This window comes from Hermetia illucens, chromosome 2, assembly GCF_905115235.1.
Source record: "Hermetia illucens chromosome 2, iHerIll2.2.curated.20191125, whole genome shotgun sequence".
In the NCBI taxonomy this organism is placed as follows: Eukaryota; Metazoa; Arthropoda; class Insecta; order Diptera; family Stratiomyidae; genus Hermetia; species Hermetia illucens.
In genome coordinates, this window is record NC_051850.1 from 35,737,318 (window position 1) to 35,751,615 (window position 14,298).

The 14,298-nt window shown below is 44.5% G+C and overlaps 1 protein-coding gene across 2 annotated transcripts in view; it reads right to left on the reverse strand.

The window, feature by feature from the left end:
- The window catches only part of LOC119647775, a 553,287-nt gene that overhangs the window by 101,386 nt on the left and 437,603 nt on the right, over positions 1 to 14,298 (reverse strand). Inside the window, exon 1 of one of the 2 annotated variants that reach the window (XM_038048956.1) lies at positions 3,047 to 3,959. The exons of the other annotated variant lie outside the window; for it this stretch is intronic. Within the exon in view, the coding sequence (XP_037904884.1) occupies positions 3,047 to 3,119 (73 nt within the window). The 5' untranslated portion in view covers positions 3,120 to 3,959. Of the gene's footprint in view, positions 1 to 3,046; positions 3,960 to 14,298 lie in introns of those variants that run through there. 2 annotated transcript variants of the gene reach the window in all.

A 14,298-nucleotide genomic window follows, 5' to 3' on the forward strand; every position in this document is an offset into this window, starting at 1 on the left:
GAGCCACAACGGATAGATGGCGATAATACTCCGAGCAGATTTCTACTGAAAAATTTGTTCATTCTCCACTTCTACACGCATTGCTGGCATTTGGAGCAGTTCCATCTGTCAGCGTCTAGGTCCCCACGTACTCGAGGTGGGCGATCAGACCCGAGTCTGCAAGGGACTCATCTGAAGTGGCTCTGCCACGAAGCCTCACCGGAGGTTATCTGGTACCATGGGAACCGGGATGGCCCTCTGAGAGCATATGTTCCAGGAGAATTCCTGGAGGATGTGTTCTCGACCCGGTCATTTGCGGTTGGCCCCCTAGTGGGAGTTTCATGGTGGTTGTGGTTATGTCTACATCGCGGGCAGAGTTCCTCGGAGCTCAAGCGTGGAGTTGCGCTGTACAACTCGGGTGCCGTACTCCTTAGTTGAGGCAGAGGTGTTAGATAGCTTCGTATCCACTGGTATGAATGCTGAGCCTGCACTCAGTATAAACCAGGACCGCTGTGCTTGCATGGAGGGGCTCTGATTATGGTCCAAAAATCAATCCGTGTCCGAAGAGGACCGTGTGATTATGCCTTCACGGCAGGTACTCACGTTAAACCCCCCAGACTTTCATGTCAGCGTCTAGGAGGCAATAAAGCAATGAAATCGGGAAAAGCCACAGGACCTGACAACATCGCATCTGAGCTGTAGCTCAGTGAATTATTTAATCGAATTATTCAGGTAGGTGGAGCACCATCTGACTGACAAGAAAGTACCACAGTTCCAATATGGAAAAAGAAGGGTAATCCAGTAGAATGTTCAAATTACCGTCCGATCCAGTTACTTTCCCATACCATGAAGATTTTTGGACGCATTCTTGACAACCGTATTCGCAAAATCGTTGAAATAACCGTGAATCAAGCCTGATTTGTCAAAAAACTGCGGAACTACTGACGCACACACGCTGCGCGGTTACTCATGGAGAAACACCGTGAGAAGGATCACCCTCTTTACATTGCATTTCTGGATCAAAGAAAGGATTTGACCGTGTGCCACACGAACGAATCTGGTATGTTTTACGACAACATTTCGAGCCAGAGGAACTCGTGCGCTGGGTTCAATTGCTCAACCACGATCCCAAAAGTAAAGTTCGAAGTATGGTGGGAGTATCAAAACCGCTTCGTGTCTCTGTTGGTGTTTATTAAGGAAGCGCCCCCTTACCTTGTGTTTTGTTATGGACACCGTCACACGGGACAGTCCAGCGCCCTATATATTGCTTTATGCAGATGATGTTTTGCTAGCATCTAATAGCAAAAATGATCTTGAGCAACTTGTTCAAAACTGGAATGATTGCCTCATGCAACACGATCTCAGATTGAATTTATACAAAACTGATGTTCTTTGTGATCGACGTATCAACGTCTCAAATCTAAAATTTACCGCAATGTCGTCCGTCCTGTTGCCCTCTATGGTTCTGAGTTTTGGCCGACTATAAAAGATAATGAACGGCGTCTTGCGTGCGGTACTCCAAAGTTCGGTAGAAATTTATGTAGGTCTTGCATCAGCCAGTACGAATAAAATGAGCCATGCACTCAGTATAGGCTGGTACCGTTCGACCTGCCTGAGGGGAGCTCTTATGGTCACCAAATCAGTCCGTGTCTTAAGAAGGTCGTGGGATTAAGTCGACATGATAGGCACTCATATTAAACCACCAAGACATCAGTTTATATTCAAATTGATCAAGAGACGTACTCAAGAGGATTGTTATAATTTTTACTCCATCGACGAGAAGAGTATTTAGTCTACATGCCCTGCCCACTGGAGCTTAAGAGTATTTTTAATGAAGGGAGGCTTTTACATAGTCCATAATTGAGTATAAAAGATACATTTTCTTGCACCTAATTCACCATATGCTCTCTACCTTCATTAAGCCTAAGATTGTTTCGAGGGTCCTGCCTTCGTAGACATTGATTAGTTGCTTTCTGCGTTACCTATTTGACTAGGTCTAGCAGGGCCAAAAAGGAATTATTGTACCTTTGTTGTTCTTCATCATGGTTGCCCTTAACAACGCAAAACTAACAGTCTATACTTTTGACGTTGCGCTTCATCCTATTGACGTCTGTTCTCCGTTTAGGCAAGTGTCAGGAGAGCCTTTTTGGCATTCACTTTTGACCATATCAGGATATTTACAATATCCAAATTTGCCACTGTTTGGGATGACTTCAACGATAACATTTAAGTCTACTGGCATTTTTTGGATACCGTTTTCCAGCGTCAAGCTTAATAATACTGAGGCTGGCTCAGCCCTTTATCTTTGAGTTGACTAAGACTCATTCTTATAGGTTTCATTGACTTCATTGACATTCAGATATATTAGGAGTCAATTATTCCCTTCTCTAGTTTTTTAACAATCTAGATGTAATAAAAAAGATTTTCTTATCAAGCAAATTAAAAGAATGTAAAACGTAATTTCCGATTAAATAAAAAAACAAGGAATTGATCATTTGATTATGACTCAGATGCAAGATAACGTATCAAATCGTGCTCTCAATGACCGTATTTCATCAGAATTTCTTTAGAATAGCGGAAGCAACGGGTGAGAGGTGTGGGGTAAAGACGTCGACTACTTGTCTACAATTTTATAACAAATCGCGAAGTGCATTGTAGATACTCCTGAGATACAACCCCAAACAAAACAGAAAAGAAAAATTTCTTTCTTGAAAAATAAACCAAAAGATTTAATTTTGACGATCAAAAAAGATTTCGTAGCCGACCTCAATCAGACACAATTTTAGTTGCGTAGTTTTGTTGGCCCGCTTTTAAATACTAATCGAATATCGACCCACATCTTGTAGAGATGTCTCAGACACTACGGCTCCGCGAATAAGAACACTGCGACTTCCCGTTTGTACGGAATACAGAACACTACCGTTTCGACTTAAATCTAGAAGCATTTGAAGATACCGCTCAAGAATGCCGACTTTAGATTACACATGCTAATTCACACTAATTATTCTGGATTTCCCAGAAGTCAATAAGGACGCATTGAATGGAATTTCAGAGAGATACTACTCACCTTCTGTAGGTCTCGACAGCACGATAGGGTGCATCAGAACCGCAAGAATACATAGGGCTTGGAGAACCCCCATTTTAAAACGCTCCAAAAGAGGTGGAGTTTCCGAAAATATCGTAAACTGTTGACTTTCGTATTTGATGAACTAACACGGGAACAACACTAATGGATCAATAGATTCCCATGGGAATAAAATCAACAAGTTTCTTGTCGAATTCACGAAAACGTATTGGCTAGAACGCAATAAGCTTTCCCAACCCCGCTCTGCACTCGCGATCACCAAAAATCACTACGAATAAACAAATAAATAGGCCAAAGTAAACAAACAACAAACTTATCTGCGACGAGCGATCACATCTAACAATAATTACTTCCAAACTAAAAAGCAGGGAAAAGATTGTCCGGAAAGCGCACTAACCGCTGGAGTTGTTAGAGTTTCACTGTCGACCTGGACCAAGTATTGCCAAGAACCTACGAGGTACACTTAACTCAGATGGACATCGTATGTCGGTTACACAGCGATTGATCCTACATATGCAAATATCTTTTTGCAGCCGGAGAGGTCTCCGCACGAAAGATAACGCCAGACTGAGCGGGAGCTTACTACTTTCGCGTAAACATCAACTAATATTTGGGGCTCTTTAATTTAAGCGTCTCACGGGGCCAGACTAGAATCGCGAACGCAATCAGCCGGAATCGGGGGAAGGTGATGAATGAGTTGAGCGACGCTTCGCCAGTAATTGCTGGGCTAGATGACTGTCGACGAACTCAAAACTATATCAATTTTTACACTTTAGATATTTGAGGAGCTTTGTCCCACGATCGCGGCGCTAATTTTCCGTATGACCGCGCACGATATGGAATTCATCTTTTTTCTTGGACGGATCTTACCGTACTAACAGATAGCAAACCCCTCGTATGCTCTTGCAGCGAATTGTGCTTGCTTGCTATCTTACAACCGAGCCAGCCGGCGTATCGCTGCGCTCCAATACAGATACAATAATTTATGTACTGTAGATGCCCGTGCTCGAATCGCATCTAAAAGATTCCCCCAACATTGGTCGCCGTGTCGATGACGCTGCTGATCATGTTGATCATATCATCAAAGCAACATCGGAATTAAAGTTGATATTGACATTGATCTTGAATCCGAAAGGAAGTCATATAGGCGCGAGATGAAGATCATTGAACTACCGTTTGTAGGTAGTCTGTCGTGCGGCGAAAACGCGCAGATACTATATAATTGAGTTATTCCATGCGATTATGGTTTTTTTATCGTGACGAAATTTGCATACTGGAGCTGGAGTTGTTTTGCCATAGCTATTAATTAGGGGCGCAGTGGGAACACAGGTGGGATGAGAGCAAAAAATCTCCAGCCATTATCAAAACGGAGCGAAATGATGCGAGAAGTTTTGGTCGATCGTCAACAAAGTTTTTGCTCTAGAACCAGTGTGGATGCATTGGATGGAATTCGGTCTTGATTGACGATTTGAGAGGTATTTGCTGGCTACCGGTAATCAATCGGACTGATGAGTAACCCTCGAGACCATTTTGTAAGTCTACATATATAATTGCTTGAAAGGCACCTTATGAGTCCAAAAATAGCACAAATTACCAGAAATTCCTTAGGTTACGAAAAACACTCAGTCAAGCACCGAAATTTGGAATGAGGGAGGATCACAGGTAATATCTTTAGCCAGTTAGAGCCTTCTAGTAGACAAAAATCAACTTCATTCGAACGGCGCCCAACGTGGGTCAAGTGAGCAATATCCATTGTAGCTTGATCCTACGATTTGGACTGTCAGACAACAGTCAAATTCCAAATAAGTAATAGATAAGCAACGGCAGACACTAGCCCAGACGATAGTGCTAGTAGGATTATTAGACCAAAGTCTAATACACAATAATCCAATGTCATCGTCACAATTGATTGTGAAATGTTACAATACGTTAAGTTGGATACGGAGTTAAAGCAGTCTCACCGCAACGATTGTAGGAGAACTATTTTTATTGAATACTAATCAGCAATGATTCGGGTTTAATTTCCCAAAGATTACTTACTTCATATGCTCTACAATTTCTAAGTGGTCCTGAGCCCCCCTCTACATACCTATAGCTGCTCGCATCAACTGCCCCACAATAACCCCCGAATTGGAGCCTTATCTAAACATAGGCCGTTTAAGGTCTGAACCGACGGTGCATTGATCGGAATGATTCATATTTATGTCGGGATTTTGAATTGGAAGCTACATTACCTTCAACTGCTGTCGATCACACTACTCGGACGAATAAAGAAAAGTTCATTGCACGGATGTTCCTGGTAGTACTGATGCACACTTTGCTGTTAAGATACTTGGAACAGCGGACGATCACACGCGTGAACCCGGAAAACTGGTGACACACATAACACGATTGAGACGGAAAGTAACATCGACAACGGGTAACACCCTTATTCGATGCTGTTTTTTCGGTCAGCATATTATATTTCTGGGAGCTAATTCGGCAGCGAAAACAGACACAGAGATTTAGAGGGAGGTTTAGAAAATCGGGGAAGCATCTTTTTGCAAGATGAGATACATCTGAGTGTTATAAAGAGGCCTATAGCTAGCAACTCAAAAGACCAGCCTTCAGCACAGCGTTGCTGCAACTTTGGGGAGCGTTTCCAATTTTCGGACCTATTTTAGATTCTCGAGAGAACGGGAAATTAGACTAACACTAACTAACAGTGTTATGGGTGTGGGTTAGCTCGATATTGTCAAGACGGGAGATGCTGAGATAAGATCATTACCCCAGTGACTGCGATCACCGATACCTCGCTTAGTGTATCTTCTCTCCCGCTGATTTTCTCAATATTTTTGAATTTTAAATCAATTCTGCGACGAATCCCTCGAAACGCGTTTTAAACTGGTTTTGTGTCAAATAGGACCTTATTAAAATCGATTCGATGTCTGTCTATCTGTCCTTTTTTCGTAAGGAGGTGGAAATTTTCAAAAGACTCCGGCCTGGACACGCCACAGTGTCGGTTTTCTATCCACTAAAACCGCCCCCGACCCCCAAACCGCTGAATTAATCTCGCCATGTTGTTTCTCCTGCCTTCATCCAGATCGAGCAGGCGGCGATTACCGCGAGATCTTGGGCTGCACATCAATGAAGGCAAGACAAAATATATGGTGGCAACGTCGGCACCGAAGGCGAATCAACCAACAATATCAAACCGCATTGGTCAAACACAAACACGAAGAAGAATAAGGATAGGATAATACAACTTTGAGACCGTTGATAATTTCTCCTGCCTAGGGTCGAAAATCACAACCGATAACAACTACGATGATGAAATCCGCGCACGGTTTTTGTCAGCCAACAGAGCCTATTTCAGCTTACAAAGACTGTTCCGCTCGAAACGTCTCACCATATGGTCAAAGCTCTTACTGTACAAGACTATGATCTTGCCAGCCCTCATGTATTCCTCGGAAACTTGGGTTCTTAGCAAGAAAAATTGCGAACTCTTGGCCGCGTTCGAGAGAAGAACCCTCCGAAGAATTTTTGGCCCCCTACATGAGGATGGACGATTCCGTAGCCTACACAAAGACGAAATCTATGAGCGATGCCATGACCGTCCGGTTGTGGATAAAATCCGACTCAATAGGTTACGGTGGGCGGGTCACTTAATCCGTATGGATGAGGATGATCCCGCCCGGAAAGTTTATAAGGGCAATATCTATGGTAGAAAAAGAAGACGAGGCAGACCCTGCCTAAGATGGAGCGATGGCGTGGGTCAGGACGCCAGACAGCTTTTAGGGATATCGAATTGGTGGACCTCGGCGCAAAAGCGGGATGTCTGGAGTTCCTTATTAAGGCAGGCCTAGACCGGATACCGGTTGTTGCGCCGTTGATGATGATGATGATGATGATGTTCTTTCTCCACTCACTCTTCGATGGTAAAGATCAGCCTGTCTTGTCCAACGGCCCTTTTCCGAGTGGCTCCTGCCATCCATTTACGCATCTCTCCCTTTCAGCGTTCTTGTCCGCGACAAAGGAGAGACTAACTTCAGATTGTGTATACCCGCCATCTCATCCGCTAAGATGTTGGCAGCCTGATATGAGACAGTTCTAAAGGCTGAACACATCCTAGGGCTTTTTTTTTTTTTTTTTTTTTTTTTTTCCCGATGGAAGGTGGAAAGCTTCAAAAGCTACCGCAGGCTCCTGCCACACGGTTATGTGGGACTGTTACCCACTAAAACCACCTCCTTCTCCTTCCACTCTCCCCGCGGGACTCCCATTTGGTATTACGTCGCGGGGCTGGATCAGAATTTATTCTGCGCTCATGTCAACATTCGTGTTCCTCTCGCGTTCATTCTTTCGGATGACTTCCTCCTGCCTAAGCTTCTTTCCGATGGCTGTAGTAACTTTTTCAACTTCGGTCCATATCCCCTTGGCTTTCACCATAAGCTCCATGATATTTTCGGGTGTAAAGTGCTCCCCGGTTGTAGCTTCTAATGTAGCCCTTTGGGTTTCGAATCTGGGGCAGTGAAAAAAGACGTGTTCTGCGTCCTCTGGAATGTTTGCACACTGTGGGCAATATGGCGAATCATCACGCCCAAATCGATACAGATATGCTCGATAGCCTCCGTGTCCGCTCAAGAATTGAGTTAGGTCGAAACCTACTTCGCCGTGAGGTCGTTCGATCCATTTCCGGATATCCCATATGATTTTGTGAGTCCAACGGCCTTTTTCTGACTCGTCCCACTTCTCTTGCCATTCCGCGACAGTTTCACCTCGTGCGAACTGTCGCCGACGGGCAGGAGATTCTCCGGTGAGGTACGTTCGATCGTAAAGTCGTTGTGTTTCTTTCGCCAGAATCTCAATCGGGATCATTCCTGCTATCACGCAAGCTGCTTCAGTAGAAATTGTTCTGTAAGCGCAACATGTTCGGAGTACACTTATGCGATACGCAGCTCCAATCTTTTTCTTATTTATTGTATTTTCCAGTGCATCTGCCCATACTGGGGCTGCATACAGTAGGATCGAACTGACCACCCTTGAAATAAGGAGTCGACGGCTCGGCCTTGGGCCACCTATATTTGGTAGCATTCTCGCAACCAGCGCTCCGATGTTATATGCCTTGGTTGCTGCACCCTCCACATGCAATCTGAAATTCAACCTCTGGTCAATCATTACACCTAAGTACTTAAGTGCAGGCTTGGAATAAATTGTTTGCGTTCCAACTTTGATCTTCATGGAAGTGCACTTTCTCCGCTTGGTAATAAGTACTACTTCCGTCTTATGCTCTGCGAGCTGTAGACCAGCATTCTTTAACCAGGATTTAATCTCATAGACTGCTTCATTTGCATAGAGCTCGGCTTCCTCGAGAAGGCGTGCAACAACCGTCACACCAATATCGTCCGCGAAACCAATGGAAGCCACACCAGTAGGAAGGTCTAGGGTCAGTACCCCGTTATACATAATAATCCACAAGAGTGGCCCTAGGACAGACCCTTGTGGAACTCCGCATGTCGTTTGGTAGGATTTCATTCCTTCATCTGACTCGCAGCACAGAGTCCTATCGATTAGGAAGTCGGCAACAATACGCACCAGGTACTTCGCCACGCCTAAGTTCATTAGGGACTCAAGTATCTTGCTCCATCTAGCGGAATTGAAGGCATTCTTCACATCAAGTGTAATCACTGCACAACATTTGCCCTCGTCAAGTGCGGTCTTAGCTGTGTTAGCTACTAGGACAAGTGCATCGGTTGTAGACCTCCCCTTTCGAAAACCGAACTGATTTTCGGAGAGACCGCCATCCTTTTCGGCAATTCGAATTAATCTGTTATAGATTACTCGTTCGAATAGTTTACCAGTATTATTAAGAAGGCATATCGGCCTGTAGGACGAAGCTTCACCCAAAGGTTTGTTTGGCTTGGGGACTAGAATTAATTTCTGCTTCTTCCATTGTGTAGGAAATACTCCTTCTTTAAGGCATGTGGTGAACGCCTCGGCAAACATATTTGGAGCTATTTTTACTGCTGCCTTCAGAGCTTTATTGGGGACGCTATCCAAGCCAGGTGCTTTGTTTCCAACAATTTTATCCGCAGCTTCGAGGACCTCCTTTTCGCTTACCATTGGAACTTCGGCGATGTCTATCTCGACAGTGGGAAGGTCAGCGGTACTCACATTCTGCGGGAAAAGATCCGTTACTATCTCATCAAGCAGAGTAGGGGAAGAGATCGGTGGGGAGCGTTTGCCTTTAACTTTCGATATTACGGTTTTATAGGCGCCACCCCAGGGGTTCGTATCAGCTTCATTACACAGTCGCTTAAAGTGTTCGCTTTTACTTTTCATGATGGCCACATGTAGTTTCTTCCGAGCGTTTTTATATTCTTCATGTAATTGCTCGTATCCAGATCGGTTTCTATTTCGCTGACTGCGCCTTCTGGCCTTGAGGCAGGCCTTGCGGCATTCTCCGATTTCAGAATTCCACCAAAAGTTCGGAGCTCGCTTCTGTGATACAACATACCTTGGCATGGATGCGTCACATGCTCGTCGCAACTTCTCGCCAATCTGCAGAGCTTTATTTTCTGCGCTTCCTTCAAGCGCTGTATTTTGCTGCAGAACCTCTACGAAAATCTCCTCGTCAAACCTATTAGCTGCCCACCTTTCAGCTCTCGTCCGAGACCGTTTCAATCGTTTTCCATGTCTGATTTCAAAAATGATGGCCTGGTGGTCGCTATGTGTATATTCGTCACTGACATACCACTGCAGATCCTTAGCTAAAACATCGCTAACAAAAGTGACATCTATCACGGACCCCATTTCTCTCTTACGGAAAGTGTTCACGCATCCAGTGTTAGCCACTACAAGATTCAGACGAGAAAGAGCTTCGAGTAATATTCGTCCTCTTGCGTTCGTTTCTCGGCTGCCCCATTCGTCAGCCCATGCGTTGAAATCTCCAGCCACTATCTTAGGACTATGGTTTTGTGCGTCTGTTACTAGCCTCTCCACCAAAGAATGGAACTCCTCTGTCGTAAGGCTTGGAGCCGCATAACAGCTGTAAATAGATATTCCGCCTATTTTTGCTCTAGTGAAGCCATTCTCGAGGATCTTGGTGGTTCCTTCTATGGCCCGATTTCCGCATGTCCATATCGCTGCCTTTCCGCTCTTATCCGCGACCCATACTCCACTGTCTAGGTTTTTGTACTGCTCGCAGATAATAGCAACGTCGATTTTGTTTTCGAATATCGTCTGGGAGAGCAGGTCCTGAGCCGCTTGGCAATGGTTCAGGTTTAGCTGTAGGAACCTCATTTGCGCATAGTGTTGATCGCCTTCTTATACACCGGACATGTGCTGCTGCCTGTTACATGGGCGCTGTTAATGTCGTTTATTTGCCTGCAGAACAGACAATTGGGTTTTTCTTCGCAGGCTTTTGCAATGTGGCCTTTATTTCCGCATTTACGACACAGGTCGGACCTATCGTGAACGCTAGCACATTTCTTCGCCACGTGCCCAAATTCCAAACACCTGAAGCATCTTTTTAGAGTTATCTGCTCTCGTAGTCGGCAGACGACCCAGCCAATCCGAACTTTACTGGCTGTGATAGCCTTTTTGGCCGCTTCAAGTGTTAGGCTTATGGACGCAGTTTGCGTGCCGCCATATGCCTTCCTCAGCCGTAGAATATCTCGCTCCTGGACCGACTGTATTCCCAACAAATTTCGTCCTTCGTTGTGATCTCGTCCAAGTCTTTACACTCAATGACCACACGATTTTGACTGAGCTTCACTTCTGCTGCCTCACCCAGTGACGACTCGATTTTTTTCTGCATCCTAGGGCTGTCCTCCTATAGACCGCATTTAGTTTATAAGCATCACATGATATGCGAAATGCCTTTCCCCAAATAGGGATGACATAATGCCAGATCGAGCTCACCACCCTGGCAATAAGTAGCCTACAAGTATACCATTGCCCTCCCGCGTCCGGCACTATGCTTGCCAGAGACATACTCGTCGAAGATCCTTTGTCTGTTGTTCTTTAAAACTTAACTTCGTGTCTATCATCACTCCCAAGTATTTTATAGTCGGCTTGGAAGTGACGATGTGATTGCCGATTCTAATTCGGGCGCAATTTCGCTTCCGGCGCCTTGCGATGAAGACCGCTTCCGTTTTTTCCTCCGCAAGTGCCAGTCCAGCACTCACTAATCAGGCTTTAACAGCACTGATTTCTTCACAAGAGTATAACTCGGCATCCTCTTGATGATTTGCGACTCTCCGGAACCGGAAGATTAAGTACATCATTGTACATGATGTTCCACAGTAGTGGGCTAAGTACGGAGCCCTGTGGGATACCCGCGGAGACAATCATCGGTGTCATACAGAGCATCCGTTCTCATAGGTAGCTATCGACAATAGCAGCGAGATAGGGGGGAACACCAATCGTCGTCAGGCACTTTCGTATAACGTTCCAATTGGCCGAATTAAATGCATTCTTCACGTCCAGGGTCACCACCATGCAATATTTGCTGGTACTGCACCTTCCGTGAATTGCATTTTCGGTAAAGTCAGTAACGATTTTGATAGCATCAATGGTTCATCTAACTTTACGCAATACATACTATAAGAGGATGGTTCGCATGGAGGTTTACCAGCCTTAGGCAGCAATACCAACTTCTACCGCTTCCATTTTGCCGAGAATATTGCCTCGGACATGGACGATTCCAACAATTGAGCAAACATGTCCGATCTGGATTTTACGGCGAGCTAAAGGGCTCTGTTTGTTATGTCATCCAGGCCCGGAACTTTGTTATCACCTATTCTGCTGTAGATCTGCAACAACTCCTCCGTGGTCCCTACAGGAATTTCCCTCACATTCAGAGATCTCTGGAGTATGTTACTGTCCCTCTCTTTCTGCGGAAATGACCCTTGAATTTCAACAAGAAAGTAGGGCAGGTGATCTGCGTCGATGACCGTTCCCTCAACCATCGCGCCACAATTCTATTGGCGCTCCCCTACGAATGAACATTCGCTTCCCAGCAGAAGCCCTTAAAGCATTCTCTATTGCTCCGCTGAATGGCAAGCTTGAGGTTTTTGCGAACTACCTTGTGAGCATGGTCTTTTTGTCCCTGATCACTCCTACCTATCACTCTTTGATGGAAGGTTGATCGAAGGCTGCCCAATTCACTATTCCACCAGTAATTGGGTCTTCTAAGGGGGAATGAGTACCTCCTAGGCATGGATGTGTCACATACCCGGGCGATGCATTATGTAACATGAAGAGCTCCCTCCTTGCGACCGCCTGCCGTCATAGGTTGGCCTAGCCACACACTCCAATGCTTTTACAGACCAGCCTGATGTCCTCCTCGGCTTTAGGTATCCTGTTTCCCTGGTCTGTCGCTTCAGTTCAAAGATGATTGTCTGGTCATCGCTGCCGGTGTAGCCCTCACATGCGGTTTTTTCAGGATATGCTCGTGTGGGGCATCAAATGAAAGGGCTCACTTAGTGCTTTTCGAAGGTGATAATATTTTTTATACCAGCTGAAACATAGGGAAATGAGGGCTCAAAATGTGTGCTCGTTCTTGGAACCTATCCAACCGAAAAATTTGAAAAAAATCACAACGATGCATCCATACGAAATTTAGGACTCAAAATCCATCCCATTCCTATGTTTGCTTCAACATAGTTGATAGTAGTATATTACCACATTTTAGAAATTCACCCGAGACCCCCCCCCCCCCTGAGTTCATCCTAGAAGGACTGAACTTGATGATGGTTATAAGTAATAATATTGTGAGTAATCAATTTTGATAAAATTTCTACTATTATTAACAAAGTTATAGGAGTTCAAAGTTGTCTATTTCACTTGAATTTATCTAAGACGCGTATGGCGTCATCATCATATAACGGTGGAGTTGGAGTTTGGAAATACATATGGATGTCAAGGAATATTTAGAATTGGAGGTATATGGGAATTGGCAATAGAATACAGTATCTCTCATACAAGAAGAACACGAAACCTTTATACTCGAAATGCCCAGCTTCCGACTTGTTTAAATGATTCGAAAAATACTGAACCTTTCGGAAGGTTCCCCGCAGCACAGCTAGGACAGCGGCATGCAAAACAGTAGAAGTACACTTTAAAGCTGGTCACTTTTATGATATTTGTGGTAACTTTGCCTTCATAATGGACCGTAATCAAGTCAAATCTCACAAAAATTAAAAACTTAGGGTCTCAGGGATGCTTTATGCTATAAAACATCTTCCGTCTAAAATATTTTTAAAATAACTTCCTTTGTCGGATAACTCCGTTTTTATTATACCTTTGTATGCATTGCGTTGTATGCATCACAGTATAATAGATCTCAGATTAGATTAGCGAATGCATTGCGATGCATTTTTCAGCTGAAATGATGTTCATTGCAGTTATTCAGTTGGGAGATGAAACGCTGTTTAATTATTGGGAGAGAAAGTTTAGCTCGTAATTAGGCCGGAGAACCCAGTGGTTAGAGTACTAGACTGTCGTACGATAGGTCGCGGTTTGAATCTCCTTGGCAGCAGTAGGATTTGCATTGTGACCTGATGTCACTCTGCTGTGAATGGGTACTAGAGTCAAATCAGAGTAATAATCACGGGCGAGCGCAATGTAATTGTTTAATGCACCGTTACGCTCTTGAATGAACTGCTCTAACAAACCTCCAGGCCCTAATCAAAGTGGGTTGTTGCCAAAGATAATATATAAAGTTTAGCCCGTCCGTAAAGCGAAGACTTTGAAGGGAGACCCTTTCTACTGAAAGTGAGAACTTTAGCCACGATCTGAAAAGCAACTACGCGAGGCAAGAAGACTACATACACGAAATTCGTTTCCGGCACATTGCATGAATTTGTATGGTGGAAGAAAGGCATTGCACATGTTCGATCTTCTTCAAACACTTTCATATATGTGGTGCATGGTATGGGGAAATATTTTCAGATTTGGATGCATCACTCGCAAATATCTATAGTGAGTTTGACATACCCGAGTATATCACAACCGTGAAGAAATGCTTGATATAGTAAAGGATGGCACAATTGCGGAGCGGTCGGACACAGCTAATAACCAGCTTCAGGCTCCCGTGTCAGATAAGAGCAGCCATGCAGTTCCGAACGAAAGGGCATCTATTTGCAAGGCTATATAATAGAGGCCAGGAACGGAAAGAACGGTTCAATCAGTTCGACGGAAATGCCGACTTAAACTCTTCCCTCGGCTCATAGGGCTGCGTGGACAAATAGCGT